This window comes from Heliconius melpomene, chromosome 12 (assembly GCF_056956725.1).
Source record: "Heliconius melpomene rosina isolate 202511_hmr_F chromosome 12, ASM5695672v1, whole genome shotgun sequence".
Taxonomy (NCBI): Eukaryota; Metazoa; Arthropoda; class Insecta; order Lepidoptera; family Nymphalidae; genus Heliconius; species Heliconius melpomene.
In genome coordinates this window covers 4,249,021-4,265,091 of record NC_140400.1, presented here as the reverse complement: position 1 = coordinate 4,265,091, position 16,071 = coordinate 4,249,021, and the positions used below count along the sequence as shown (strand labels likewise).

Here is a 16,071-nt window from a genome sequence, read left to right as displayed (position 1 = left end):
CCTAAGCTTAAAATAAATAAGTAGTTTAATTTATATATTTTGAAAATGTTAAATTATATGCATAAATATACATTTTATTAGTTGTATTATGCATTCATTTTCAAATTATTATAGTTGAAAATATATGAAAATAAAACAAAAAATTTTTTAATCATATTTAGCAGGCTCTATTATTTAAGAAAATTAAATAATTTATAATTAACAAAATTAAATTATAAAACTAATATATTTTCTCACACGAGGAATAACAAAACGATAAAACCATAGACAACTTAATGTTACATTTTGCATAATGTTATAAACAGATAATTTCGTTTCATAGTCATATTAACTTTGCATTTATTCTTAAACTAATGCAGAAATAACGTGCAAGTTAGTTATACTGGTATATGAAATAAATAAATAACTTCTAACGCCTTTTGTGAGTAAAGCGCTAAAATTTTATTTTTTATTGGAAAGCTATGGCGATGTGACCAATAGGCGTAAAGCATTTTCTTTCATATGCGACGTGATTGGTTAGTTGCTGTTTTGCGTATGATGCACGTCGCCCGATATTTTTGACAACATCTATGTAAAACTCCTTTTGTTTATGGTCCGCGTCTTTTCTCATAGTTGTGAGACAAAAGTTTAATATTTTTTGGATCTTTTGATTCGTTTTAATGGCTGCCTCATTGCGCGGTTGAATGGTTGCTTTAATTTAAACATGAGTGATAATTCTTCTATGGCTACGCTTCAAAATAATAGCCAAACGGCGGGATTTGCGGCTGCTGTACAACGTGCTAGATTGGTGAGCGGATACCCATAATCTACATAATCAGTACCAACTTTGACACATAGCCCTATCATATATTTTAGTTTACCTTCCTTCAAACATTTGTTAAATTATTAGCTTTTTAACGTACCTACCTCCTTCTCAAACAGAAAGTCGTTTCGACGTACTCAGCTTTTTGGTAACCTACTTTTGTTTCAATCGTTAAGTGAGTTCTCTCTTTATTTGCATGATTTGTGTTAAAATCACTTAAAATGCACGATAAAGTACCATTTCCTTGTGACTCATAGGTTGCCGCTAAAATTGAAGGTGGTGGCAGCAAAAGACCATTAGAAGAAGGACCTGAACCAAGTGCTAAGAAACTAGCGTCTATCGAATCATCCTATCCACCTCAACCACCACAACCACAAGCAATGAGGTAAACATTTAATTAATGTAGTATTACCGACGTTAATATAACAATACCCCCAATTTTATACATTTCTATTTCTGATACTTTAAACTAAAGAAAGTGTATAAGATTAACATATTACACATTTATATCATAAAAATATAATGATTTAGCTTGGTTTCTCTAAGAACTGTCTATTGATGTTTTTGACAATATATTCATAAGAATATTATTAACATATTATTTTATTTCATGCCTCAACTGGATGTTGCTCAGAATTATTATTTTTATACTAAAATTATTATTATTGCATAGACCATTTCAATTTTCAATATGTTATCTTTATTATTTTGATAGTTTCCTGTAAAGGCATCATTATTGTAAAAACAGCTTTTTGACAAACTTTATACAAAAGTACTTACATTACAGTAATGTATAATATTATTTAATTAATAATAATATTTCTAATACATAATTAAAGAAGTTAAAGGTTTTCATGTTGGTAGCATAAACATAAGTTAACAAACCTTATAGGAAGTTATAGGAAATTTTTACTTATCTACAAAATTTATGATATTTACACAAAAATATAGCTACTAAATTATTTGTGTAGACTGTAGAAGAAATTTCATTTAAATAAAAATAAAAGAGTAATTTTGAGTATGAAGACATATGAATTGCAGAAATTGACTTTCTAGAATATATAATATGTAAAAACTGTTTAGATTGTTGTGATGCAGTTGGGTAGTGTCTGTTAAACACAATGGGAAGTGTTTCAATTTCCACTCAGGGCAAAAAATGTTTTTATTTCTCTATTCTAATAGACTAAGCATGTTGAGAGGAGTCTTGAAAATATGATGAAAAGTGGAGAACAGTGTGTTAAGACTAGGTATCATTTATCTAAGCTCTACATTATATGTGGGTAAAAGTGTGAAACAGAAAAGAAATAAAACTAAAACCAAACAAAATATGGTTACTAATAATATGTATTTTTTAATATTAACTTACGTGAACTTGATTTGAGTATGCTAAATTAATAAATGTTTTTTTTTGTTTATCTACATTCTCACATAAAACTTTAAAACATTTGCTTAGAACTTTCAAAATGCACAAAGTTCAATTCATTACAGTCTTCATTATATATAGTACAGTGATTTCAGAAGAATTTTCATATTTATAACAATAATAACATGATAATTAATAAGCAACAAATGTAGATCTGATAGGATTAGGAAACATATAGAGAGAAATAATTCTCTCTATATGTTTCCTAAAGACTATTCAAGTTAAAAGTAAAATTTTAACTTAAGACAATATATATATTTAATATATATATTCATAAGACTGTATAATAACTAAATTATAAAAAGAGCAATACTATAATAAAACAAAAAAATTTTTTAAGTCTAAGTTGCAGTTGCATTTTAAAATATTTCAGAGCATCCAGCTACTTTTCACCTGTAAATTCATCATTATATAGATGAATGGTACTAAAAAATTCAAAATCCATCTTACAAATCAAAACACATTTCTAAACATTTAAATATGTAGTATGTGACAGACTTATTGCCATGTACAAAATAAAACAAATTTAAGGCGGTAATCTCGGTTTCCGTCCTAACATATAAAATAAATCTAAAATAAACTTTTAATGTTATATGGGATATAACCAAATCATTGTGACGGTCAATGGTCCATACATTTTGGCATAACTGGTCCAGTAATAAAAAAAAACAGTAAAAGAGTTCAGTGTGTCAAAAAGTATTGTCTTTAATCATAGTGCACCATCGGCGCGCGTCTCTAACGTCCCGGCACCCCCCGCGCCGCCCGCAGCGCCGCCAAACATGATGCCTGATCAGGCTATAAATGACTATATTAGGGTGCCTGATAAGATGGTCGGACTTAGTGAGTATATAGATTTTCTTGCTTTTTTTTGGTCTCTCAATAGAATCACTTTGCATGGTCAATGATTGAATTGAAAAGAATTCTTGAGTTACAGGTTTTGAATATATTTTGTGGTTTTTATTAAAAAGATAGATGGACTGGTCTTGGTCAAGTTGCATTTTGTGTTTGCATAGGTATTAGATAGATTATCCACATATACATGAGTACACTGTTACCATAATTGGATTGTTACATAATCTGTAAAGCTGCTTGTATGAATTCGCTCACATGTTGAATAGATATATATTTGAAATTGTTATGTCACATTAGCAAATATAAAAAAAAATGTATGTGACATGTTTTTTAGTGATATTTCCATACATTTTAATATATATTTTTTGTTACAATTTTTTTATCTTATGTAACGAATAAAATAGCTTAATTAATTATTTCACATTAACATCTAATATAATATCGATTAGTAATTCGTCATTGACCTTTATTTCTATAATTAAAACATTTAATTTAATTTCGAGAAAAATACTCCAATACTCATAAAAAACCGTCTAACGTTAAATCCCCCAACAGTAATCGGTCGCGGCGGTGAACAGATAACGCGTTTGCAAGCCGAGTCAGGCTGTAAGATACAAATGGCGCCAGACTCTGGCGGCCAGCCCGACCGGCTGTGTACGCTCACCGGCTCGCGGGAGGCTATAGCTAGAGCCAGGTATATATCAAGAACAACACTATAGCTCAGATATAGCCAGCTTGTATATTAAGCTTAAGGACCATGTAGCCGGTTCGATTGTACGATCCCAGTTATGCCAAAATGTACCACGCTCTAGGTGCAAATCACAATGATTTCGACTGAAAATTTTAGATTAAAACACACTATGACGATATTTTATAAGGCTTAATTCAGACATATTATGTGTTTGTCAGTTTTGAATTGTAATTTAGAATTGTCTTTGTCGGATATTTTGTATTTTTTAATTGTTATTGTGGCATTCTTGTTTATTTTTTTGTCTTTCTTTCTTTTCTTTTCCTCAGTTTCGTATACTTTGGCATAACTGAGTTTCGTATTATTAGTTGATGCTTTTTATTCTAAACTGACAATGCTAATATAATAATTTATAATAAATATGTATATGTATTTTAATTTTTTTGTATATTAAATATTTTAATATATTGCTATGTTGTAATGTAAGTTTGTGAATTAACTTATTATTATGTATCAATGTGAAGTTATTAATACGGAATTCGGTATTTCCAAATAGGGAGTTAGTGAATCAAATAGTGAATCACCGTGGACGCGAGAATGCTCCTCAGCATCAAGACAATCCTAGTGGTGGCGGCGGCGGCGGCGGCGGTGGCGGAGGCGGCAGTGGTGGTGGTGGTATGCCACCAATGAATAGAAGTGGAGGTTCAGTAACAGTAAGTAATCTGATATAGTTATAAATAATTTAAAAAACATAAATTACGTCTTTTTCCTTAATTAAGTTATTTGTTTGTATGTAGTGAAGAATAATTCGGTCTCTCAGTAAATAGGCTACATATAGCATGCGTTCATGTTCAAGAGCTATGAATGCCCTCGTCAATGTCAAATGGATGTTACAATATTTGAAGGACTAGAGCCCTTCCTGTGTTAACTGCTGTCCTCCGTATATGTTGGGGTTGGCAAATCGTGGTCGTGGTGGACCACATTGGTTATGGACCAAGAGTTCTGTATTCACTCAGGATAAAAATCAAGCTCTTCTCTCAGAGACAGACAGTTTCTTACTTACAGCCTTAATTATATTTGCAAGCAGGGTTAATATTTAATTTGGTGCCTGGTGGTAAAAGTTTGAATTTTATCCCGAGTGAACAAACAGTCACAAAAAAGCCGATTTTTAAATGTTAATATGTCAATAATCGTTATAGTTAAATTTTATATACATCACACTAATTGATTTACAAGTTATGAAGGGCTAAAAAGTAGCTTGAAATTGTTGGCATAAAATAAACATTACGCGTTTCCAGTTTTTTACTTGACTGGACACGCTGGCGCGTGTCTTGATCTTATGTTTTTTCCGTGCAATAAGAAAATAGAGTACAGATAAGTTTTATATTTGTACAATTGTGTAAAGCGGGAGATGCACGGAAATAAACAAAAATATTAAGTAACAATAGATTACATAATATAGTATACGAAAAAAAAAAATTTTTTTTAACTAGTTTTATCCCTACATAAATTAAATTAACTACTTTCACAGATATTTAATTGACTTTTTTAGTTCGATTAGTTAATAATTATAAACTTAACTAAAAACAATATTTTACAAACAGGAAGAAATAATGTTACCTGGACCTAAAGTGGGTCTTATCATTGGCAAAAATGGTAAAACCATCAAACAGTTGCAAGAGCAATCTGGCGCCAAGATGGTCGTCATTCAAGAGGGACCCAATACAGAATATGTAAGTATAGATAAGGGTTTTCTTAGTTAAACACTCCATCCATAGCAAGGTAGGCAGAGTATGTCTAGTGTTAAGACCGACATTGTAGGTAAAGCAGTGGAACTCAAAGCTGTGATTTCTTTTGTTACCAGAGCGAGGAAAACGAAAATACATCATTCCCTCGAGTGGGAATCTTACCCATAACCGTTGAATTAATAGTCAGAAGCACTACAGAATGACTTCTAAATTATTTTATGTTACAAACATATATGTTTTTATTTTGATGCTATTACATAAAGTTAGTGGACTAGTTAGTTTTGATAACCTCATAAAATACTGGAAATGCTTGAAAATTTAATTAACCTTACATATTTTCTATGTTTGTTCTTATAAACACATTCAAAATGTATAATAGTTATTTAATCTAACCAATAAAAATGCATAGGAAAAACCTCTGCGGATATCCGGCGATCAATCCAAGGTGGAGCACGCCAAGCAGTTAGTATATGAACTGCTTGCTGAGAAGGACATGCAGCAGGGTGGCTCCAGGCCTTATGACGATGGATACTCACAGGAGCAGGGGAATGGACTCGCTACTAATTCTACTGAGGTAAGGATGGTGGTGGTTTACACTAGTTTTTACCTGCGGCTTTGCCGTCAAATGGAAATAACTAATCTTAGTGCTTGAGGACATTGAAATTATTAATTTAAAATAGCCTATGCATGCCATTCCTAGATAAATAGATTATCCTACACAAGAATATTATTTTCAATTCTAACAAAACTAAATAGATTCTGATATTACTGAGTTCAATCAAGCGAATTATATTTGTTTTACAAATATATAACAAAATATATATATAATTAATTTTATAATATCAGTATAGATATATATTCCGAGAAACTGTTTCTGATGATTGTGAAAACAGCCACGAGTCGAACTCGCGCATGTACAGTCGTGTTCATAATATTCGATATGCAAAGTTGTATCATATACTTACAAAGTTTTTGTCTTCTATATTAGTTATACATACAAAGCATATATATTTAAATATTAAGTTCTTTTGCTTCTTATGTAGAGCTAAAGTTTATATTTGAAGACTGACTGACGTGATATTTCATTTAACTTGAGTGTGCTGTTTGTTTAGCTGTTATTCATGTGGAAAATTATTAACCATATAAATTAAATGTACTCACTAATCTTTTTATATATATATATTCAAAACTAAAACTGTAGGCTTGTTGAAATTTATTTAAAATTGATGGAATAAAAAATACTCTTTTTTTTATTTTCTGTTAATGTTTTTGTTTAATATAACATTTATTTATTTATTCGGCCACAAATGTAACGCACGTTAAATTTTATTTTTTTAATTAACTTTTTTCAATTTGAGCTCTGAGAATAGACCACTATAGAATCGGACCAATATATTTTTTATAAAAATAATTACGACTGGGCAATAAATAATATGAACATAAACCAGGTGCTGGTGCCAAAAGTAGCCGTGGGTGTTGTTATTGGCCGCGGCGGTGACATGATAAAGAAGATTCAAGCGGAAACTGGCTGCAGGGTCCAGTTCCACCAAGAGAGGGATGATGGGCCTGGGGATAAGAGGTACATTTTTTTTAGCTTTTCGCTATATCCCACTTCCCGCCGATTTACGAGACATTGCATGTTGAGTAGCGGAACTCGACAACCTTTGCTTTGTATTTTTACCTGAACAAGGAAATGAAAATAAATAATTTTCGATCGAGTGGGAATTAAACCCACAACGGTCGCGATTTCGTTTTAGGGGGGTATGAATTTCTTTTACTTCTCCACTTTATCAAGTTTAGTAAGTTCTGAAACTCAGCTGTCTCGAATTTGAGGGAAAAAGTTTAAACTTTTTCCCTTAATCAATTTAAACTTTTTAGCTCTTATTGAAATTAAATATATATATTAGATTTATAAGAATATTTTTATTTAACAGATGTTACTTGCAAGGCAAGCCGCATCAAGTGGATCAGGCCAGACAAATGATCGAAGATTTGATTGCCAGCGTAAATGTAAGCATTAATAGTGTTTGTTTGAAATATTTATTTAATTTATGATTTGGCTAGTTTTTTTAATTTATCTGTAGCTTCGCCCGTGTGCTTGATACGTGACATATTCTAAGTGCCCGCAGGTACAGTGGGTTACGTCGAAAATGTTAATTTGATATTATATAGCCTTTTATCTTTCTCGATAAGTATCTGATATTTAATTTAAACCAATAGTTCCTGAGATTAGTGCGACCACCAAAAGCAACTATATTAGGTATTGAGTGTTTGAAATGTGTGAAGCTAAATTAAATAATATTTCTTGTAATCAGTCAAGTGCATTAGGGCATTGTACTAGGTATTTAGCATAACGAAGGCACTTAATACGATACGAGACAAGTAGCGCCGTAGGTCTAATGTCAATTGTCCTGACAGTTACCACTACCATTAACTTCAACCAGATTGTCTACTCTTATTATCCTTAATCAATGGTTCCCAATTACTGGTCCGTGGACCGCCAATGGCCCAAAGCATGTAAAATATGGTCCACAAATGATTTTTAATTTAGGGGCCAGTGAGCCATTGATTGGAGGGCAGTGAGTGAGAAGAGTGTTCATGGTGGGCCCGATGGCTTGGTGTAGATGATATGTATTAATATTTTCTCAGAAATCACAATAATACAAATTTATAGAACATTATTATTTTTTTGTTATGTAAGTTCCTATTGAGCTTTTAATTATTACAGTTTTTTTTATCTACACAGTGATTCCTGCTAACAAGAATGATATAAAAGTGGTCCTTGATCAAGAAATGATTGGAAATGTTTTTAATTAAACTATTAAAACTACTGCAAAGTCTACTGTTCGAAACGTCGGGTTTTCCAAAATGTATAAAACTAAATATTCATGATGAGAAATTTTAAAATGTATAAAAATAGTCAAAATCAAAGTTGTTATTATGATTATTGTTATTTTGTGAACACATAAATTAGATACGTAGTATAATTTGTATTTACTTTACATGATCCCTATCAGATGGCGATCCGCTCGGGCCGCGGCCGCAACCCGAATAGCGCGGGTGCGGGCGGCGGGCCGCCGGGCCAGCGCAACGGCGGGGAGCGCGACTTCCAGCAGTGGCCCGAGCCGCAGGGCCAGGAGATACGCGTCACCTTCACCGTGTCCAACGTCAAGTGCGGACTCATCATTGGGAGAGGTGGGTCTTAGTGACGAGTCCTGGCCGCTCTCGAGTTAACTGCAGATGCCTGCGCTGCGATTTCATTTTTCTTTGAATAATTCTCAAAAGTTCAGGAAATCTAAGTTAAGAGCGACATGATTTGTTGACCGTAGTCTAGTTGGCAATCCGCTAAGTTTGTGACAGCAAATATAAACCGTGAAGGGAGGGCTCATCTAGTCCCCCCACAGCAGTTTGCATCAAAATTTTAAAAACACAAGAACATACAAAACAACAATGTGTTAGTCATATTTGTGGGACATTAAAACCCAATAGTGAGGCCAGTGCGTAACAACGAAGTGGTAGCTACATTTGGTTGTAATATAATATAATAAATTTATTTTGAGTATTGGCTTTTATTACAATAAAAAAATCATTATAGGAATTTAGGTTTCATGATGTTTAAAAGTAAAACTTTGTTTTGATAGTTTAACTGGCTTCAATATTTAAATAACTTGTGTTTCATACCAGTAAAATATATTTAAATTAGCATAAAAATTAAGCTATGCACATCTTAAGCATTATGTAACATAATGAAATAGGCCAGTTAAGACGCAGGGAGTTCCCTCTGCCTACCCTGCTGTGTGATAAGCAGATAAATACAAAAAAAAAATTAATGATTTACTGAGGTCTTAACACTTTCTTCCTTCTGTCTATCACGCTACATGCGGGATATAGCGTGAGGCTGATACAACATTATACATGTATTTCATATACAGGTGGAGAAGTAATCAAACAAATAAACGCCCAATCCGGCGCCCATTGTGAACTAGACCGTCGCGCGCAGAACAACGATCGCAACAACCGCACGTTCTACATACGCGGACACCCCGAGGCCGTGGAGCACTGCAAGCGAATTATTATGGAAAAAGTTAGCATGGTAAGCAGATAATCTTTTATTTATTTTTATTTTCTTTTAATTTGTTTGTTTGTGTCTTTAGTTCCCTGTGTCTCTCATACATCATCTCCAATCCAGCCAGGGTTGGCAGAGAAAGAAATCTGTCCCGATATTTGATATTGAGTAGCAGGATTTTGTCTTATCAAAGATAAAAATTTATTACCTCCAGTAGAAATTTACCCCCAGAATACCTCCAGAATAAGTAGAACTCACAATCATCTTGTTAACAGTAGCCCCAAGTTGTCGAAATACAGTAGAAACCCAATTAACCACACTAATTGTTGTCGTTAGTCATTGGGATAATCGAAAATCCGGATAATCTAATGAATAAAGAATATGTAGCACAAAATTGTAACATGTCTATTAAAAGCAACAAGTACATATAAACGAAAGTCAACGTTTATTAAAATAATATAAATAAAAATAAATTATTAACATTTTCCAACATACGATTTATACACATATTTACGTCCATATATTTTTTTAGGTTTCATTGTAGTAGGTTGTATAAAATAATTATCGCGGTTGATAGTCCGGATAATCACGAATCCGCATAACTGAGGGACGAATAATCGAGTTTCTACTGTATTAATATTTTTAAATAATGCTTATCTCCACGGCTTACAAAATACTCGTTCTTGGAGTTTGGCAAATGTTGAGTCTTATAACAAAAAATATAAACCAATCATTTTCTTCTAGCCTGTGAACTTCATCCCAGACAACGGCAATGGGAACGGTAACGGCAACGGGAATGGTAATGGAAATGGCAATGGTAACGGGAACGGTAATGACGGAACTGACTACTACAGGGGAGGTGGGGGTCCAGCACCCGGTCCTCCGGCCTGGGGTTATAATCCTCATTGGCATCATCAACAACAACATCAACCACAGGTATGTTATAAAGATTAAATATGTGAAAAGAAATTATTCATCTATGTGAAAAGAAATTATTTTTAATTTTTTTAATGGGTTAAATTGAATTCTAATTTTAATAAGTATAACAATTATTGTATTGTTTAAAACGGAAAAAAAAATATTGACTGATTTATTGTCATGTTTTAAGTGATCATTTAAGCTTATTTTATTAATGGTATTTTATGGGGCAATTGAATAAAATTGAATGAAAATAATTCAAAAGTAATCCCACTGCACCGCAACAACTTCATGTCAATATTAATAAACAAAGTAATATATTATGATAGTAATAATAGTAATTCTTTTTCATTCAACAGCAGCAAGTCCAAATAAATCCAGCGACAGGCCAACCAGACTACTCTCAGCAGTGGATAGACTATTATCGCTCCTTAGGACTCATGAGGGAAGCCGAGGCAGTTGAACAGCAGGCTAAACAACAGCAGCAAGGTAATTTTATACTACTTATGAATATTATGTAAAATATCTTATTGGATATACTTTTCTTAGGTCCACATTTTGATACACTTGTGTTGTTTGTATTTGTAAATATCTATTTTCAAATTATTTTTAAGATTATTGAATGGTGTATGTCTCTGTTTTTTTTTGGAAATTATTAATCTGTTTGTGAAACGAGTGTCAACAGCAGAAGTAAATAGTTAAATTGTATATGAGACCCACAACACACCTAGTGTCAATACCATTGTATGTTCATACTGTTATGTAAATAAAAAACTTTGTATTTCATTTTTGTTTGTATGAACATGCAACTATATTTCAACTCAATTAGCAGATTGCATTGCAGATTTTCTTTTAATTGCTTTAAAAATAACGTCAAAATTTCATAGCAAGAATCTGATGGATTTCCCACCATGACCATCGAGACCGTGAGCACTACGCTTTTGGATTCGAGTCCTATTAAGTGGAATAAAGTGTTCGAGACGTGAGTTTTTATATCCCTGCACTGGTAAAAAGACAAAATGAGGCATTTAATTCCATCACTAAACACAGAATGTCGCATGCACATTAGACAGTGCGTGGGGAAGGTAGTGCAGTCTATAGAGTAAAAAAAAATATATATATTTGTACTTTGCCAGCAGGAGCTCCGGCCCCCAGCACGCCGACGCCGGCCGCGCCCGCTGCGCAATCTGCGTCGCCCGCGCCCGCCGCCGACTACAGCGCGCAGTGGGCCGAGTACTACCGCAGCATCGGCAAGATGAAGGAGGCCGAGGCCATCGAGGAACGGATCAAGATTAAAGTGAGCCAAAACCTATATCTCTTATTCTATATTACTTTTGTCAGCTTCACGCTGTATCCCAAACACAGTAGGGTAGGCAGAGAGAACCTAGTGTAACACTTTCTGGCGCATTCTGGAGGCATTGCGTGTGAATTTAAAACCGAGTGATTGTGGGTTTAATCCCCACTCAAGGAGATGAAATATTTATTTAAGTTTATATTTCCAGTGGCAGAAATCGTTTTTCCTGTAACAAGAAAAAAATATTTCTGCCCTCAACACGCTATCTCCAAAATTCAGCGGTGGGTTGGGAACTGACTGTTTTAGCACTAGGCACTCTGCTTACCCTACTACTGAGTATACGGATTTAAACTAAAATTTTGAAAAAGAAAAATAATATCCGTGTTCCACTTAATATTATAATACATACATGAATGAATAATTAAAATAGCAACAGCCACAACAACCGGCCACCGTGCCCCAGCCGGCCGCGCAGGCGACGCCGCCCAACCCCACCCCGCCCGGCAGCAACGTGGCCCCGCAGTACGGCCAGTACGGCGTGTACCCGCCCGTGTACCCCGGCTACCCCTACCCGTACCCCGGCCCGCCCGCGCCCGAGCACACGCAACACCAGTGAATGTGAGTTGTGTTCTTTATTCGAATTTGTGTTGTTTTTGTATCCTCTTGCTTTATCCCACCTGTTTCTTTTATTAAATATGTAAATTTTTTTATTTATTATTTGCGCTTTTCTCTGTTCCCGCTTTATATATATGCTTGTGCGGTAGTCTAACTAAACAAAGCTCTGTTTCTAATCATCCATTTCAATGTTTTAGTTTTTTTAAACGGTTTTTTTATAGTTTATTTTTATTGTGATATCGCGCTAGTCAGATTGAATAGATCTATATATTTATTTCTATGATCTGTACTTTTTTAATATATTTGTTAACTATATTTTACTTAGTATGGTGTGTAGGGTTGTGTGAATATGTAGTGTTATCCTAATAAATGACCTATCATTTAATGAAATTAAGTTTATAATGTTTTATGGTATTATGTTGTATTTATTATATATATGAATTATTATGTCTTTATTTATTGTTCTTAATATGTTGAAACTAGGTACTTTTATTTATTTTGGGAGAGAGTCATAAAAATATATTTAATAAAAATTAAAAGCTGCAAATCCCTATTGAGCACAATTTTTAATTTAATTATTTTCGACTGGCATATTATTTAAACATGCTTAATATCTTTTTAGAAAGTCTACATATATTTTCTAGTTGCTGTAGAATTTATAAAATGACTAACATAGTATATAATTTATATGACCATGTTACTTATTATACATTTCAAATTGTTTATTTTAGAATATATAATCATTAACCTTTTACTGAATAAAAATGTTATACAAGGTTTGTTATTAAATGTAAGATGTGTTATTTTTTTATATTATGATCATATTAGTCTATAACTCGTTCACAATGTTCTTTTCAATGTGCCGTTATAGTTATATTGTTGAAATAACATTATTGCTAATATTTTTACGTTTTTTTAAATTTTTCATAAAAATGTTACCTTCCAGGGATTTTGGTTATATAAAATGCATGATATAATTTATACGATTCTCTTTCAGTTTTGCATGATATTTGTAACTTTTATAGAAAGACAAATCAAATATTATTTATTTATATAAGTTTGATTGATGGTAGGAATACATTTTGTGTAGTGTGTGTAGTGTTGCAGATGTACTTAGGCCAGTGCTGGTGCCGGCCAGTGCTGGTGCCGTCGACGCTAACTGCACTTACCACCATTGTGGTCAACGATTTTTGCCATTTTTGTTTGTTTATGCTTCCAGACGCCGGCCGCACCGCCCAAACGACCCAGAAGATACCTCTCCGATATATGCATATATAGTTAAATAAATATTGTATAAGACACACCACGCGATTGCGACCCACAATAAATAACTACGCACCCCTTATATATGTTTTATTTAGTACTATGTCTTTTATTATTATTGTAACCGGCCACATATCATTTATTTCTTGTGGGTTCCGCGACGGAGTTTAACGACGTTCTGTATGAGATTATTTTCACTTTGACTGCTTCCTGATGATATAATATATATTATAATGTTCACGGCCGTGTGGTACATTCGTATTTCCATTGCACTGTGTATACGTTTTTATTGTATTATTTTCATAACGTAATATGTAATATGTTTGTATAATGCCAATATTGACGATTGTGCCAGTTTGTCCAGGTTTAACTTAGAATGCCACACTGCCTATAACGATGTAACAGTGATCGGGCGGAGCTATAAGAGCGAAGCGAAAGCGATAAGCGAGATTCGCCGCTGCGGGGACTCGAGCGAGGTAAATGCAATGTGGAGTGACATGGCTTGTCAATACATACAAACGGCGTACATTTTGATATGTTCATTGTGTTACAAGACGTCGAACGCTGAACTGAGTGAGATAAGGGGACATCCATAAATTACGTTTTATGATTGACATGACAGTGATGCCATACTTACGTCGTCGACCCCCTTTTGACGTGTGCCGTAATTTATGGAAATCCCCTAACATGTATCAGTTCCTCCACACTCGACGTCGCCGAGTGAAATATGTTCTAGATGTAAGTTAGGTATCTGCGGTTAGGCACGTCGTGACGCGACAGCTCACTAGAATAACTAATTGAAATAATAATAATAGATACATAAGATTTTGTTTTCTTTATAAATAACTACGGTAATTAATTAGGTGTAAAGCGAGCGACGAGGCGAGTGGCGTCGTTCCACGCGCGGGCCGTCTCCGATCAATTGTATTAATGTTAAGATATAAAGTGTATGTTTATTGATTGAGTGTTCATTTTATTTATAATCTATAAATTCTCTCCACAGACCCCCTCGAGGTAAGTGTCCCTTGTATGACGTACAGTACGATCGACGAGGCGTGGCCAGCCCTGAAGTTAACTGTAGATGGATGTCTTCATTTTGATTATTATTATTTTTTCCCGAGTGAACAATGCGCAAAAGTTCGGAAAACCTAACTTCAGAGTGGCTAAGACTCCTCGACCGTACTATACGTACAATATGTGATACAATATGATCTATATCGAATGGTGTTATAATCTATATAATACATTGACTTAAACTTGTTGCTTTTTTGTTTTTATTATTATTATATTTTTTTTAGTTGTGTACTCTTGCTCTTTTGGGCGATTTCGTTTATTTTGATTTTTTTTTTTTTCAATGTTCATTTTCCTCTGTGTGATTTATTTCTGTTTCTGTTTATTTCTTTATTACGTGACATATAAATATGTGCTTTTTACAATGATGTTGGTAGAATGACATTTCAGTATTTGTGTGTGTTCTTGATATTTACATGTGCGTTTACACAATTTTGAATTCTACAACGATTGAATTTATTTGTTTTTAATAATGAACACTTGCGTTACTCTCCTGTCTTTAGCATGTTGTTTCTTTTACTTATCATGATGATTTTTAAATATTGATGTATTTATTGCATACTATTACATTTTTGTGATGTATCACATGTCTTCACTGTGTCGATCTGTTGAAGGTGACAGAAGCTATAATATATAAAAAGCATGTTTGCTAAAAGAAGTTTGAGTCGATACTCGGAATGCCGATCGAGGACTATTGAGAGAATGCATAAGTATATGACAGCGGCGACACGAGGTATTGGTAAGTTCCGAATGACAGAGAACTTGAAACTGTTTGGTCACAATAAAAATAATTAAATATTCGAATGAGAGACGAATATTATTAAGTTATTAAAGTCTGTTTAATATTTATTTATTATATGCATAATTTTATTTTGACCAAAATTAGAACTATTAAATAATAACTAACATAAAAATAAATTGAGAATATTCAATATGGCGTTTTAAGTACTTATATTTTAAACAAGATTTAAAATAATAAATTGCATTCTATATATTTAAATAAATACAAAATTTAGAACGGTTATAAATTTAGCGCCATTTAAAACCACAGATAATTATTTTCTTAAGTTGCAAATATACAATCGGAGATATTAATTGAAAACACTAAATATTCATAATATAACATTAAGCATTAAAAATAACCAATGTCTAATTTATTTGGTAAAGTTTCAATTGCTTAGTGAAGGTATTTACTTTACTAAACTTAATTTCAGAAAAAAGCTATTTCACCTATATATTTTTTTCTTCATCTTTCATTTATTTCTTTAATTTGTGCTAAACAATGATATTTATTTCTCTACGCCGAATAAACGAAGATCTCAAATAAAAAA

The 16,071-nt window shown here is 33.1% G+C and overlaps 1 protein-coding gene across 8 annotated transcripts; it reads left to right on the top strand.

Annotated features, from left to right (window-relative positions):
- Positions 1 to 558: 558 nt before the first annotated feature.
- Positions 559 to 14,633, top strand: Psi (P-element somatic inhibitor). 8 transcript variants are annotated; one of them, XM_085194355.1, is made up of 16 exons: positions 559 to 787; positions 1,060 to 1,187; positions 2,941 to 3,065; positions 3,633 to 3,771; positions 4,322 to 4,478; positions 5,370 to 5,498; positions 5,923 to 6,087; positions 6,962 to 7,092; positions 7,448 to 7,524; positions 8,520 to 8,708; positions 9,446 to 9,606; positions 10,324 to 10,515; positions 10,860 to 10,986; positions 11,637 to 11,794; positions 12,222 to 12,409; positions 13,626 to 14,633. In XM_085194355.1, the coding sequence occupies exons 1-15, from the start codon at positions 704 to 706 to the stop codon at positions 12,405 to 12,407; spliced, it is 2,148 nt and encodes a 715-aa protein (XP_085050481.1). In that variant the 5' UTR covers positions 559 to 703; the 3' UTR covers positions 12,408 to 12,409; positions 13,626 to 14,633. The 8 variants fall into 8 exon arrangements, with proteins under 8 accessions (XP_085050481.1, XP_085050483.1, XP_085050480.1 ...); XM_085194357.1 differs by having other exon boundaries at positions 560 to 787; positions 7,448 to 7,523; positions 8,531 to 8,708; positions 11,634 to 11,794; XM_085194354.1 differs by having other exon boundaries at positions 560 to 787; positions 11,634 to 11,794.
- Positions 14,634 to 16,071: the final 1,438 nt, after the last annotated feature.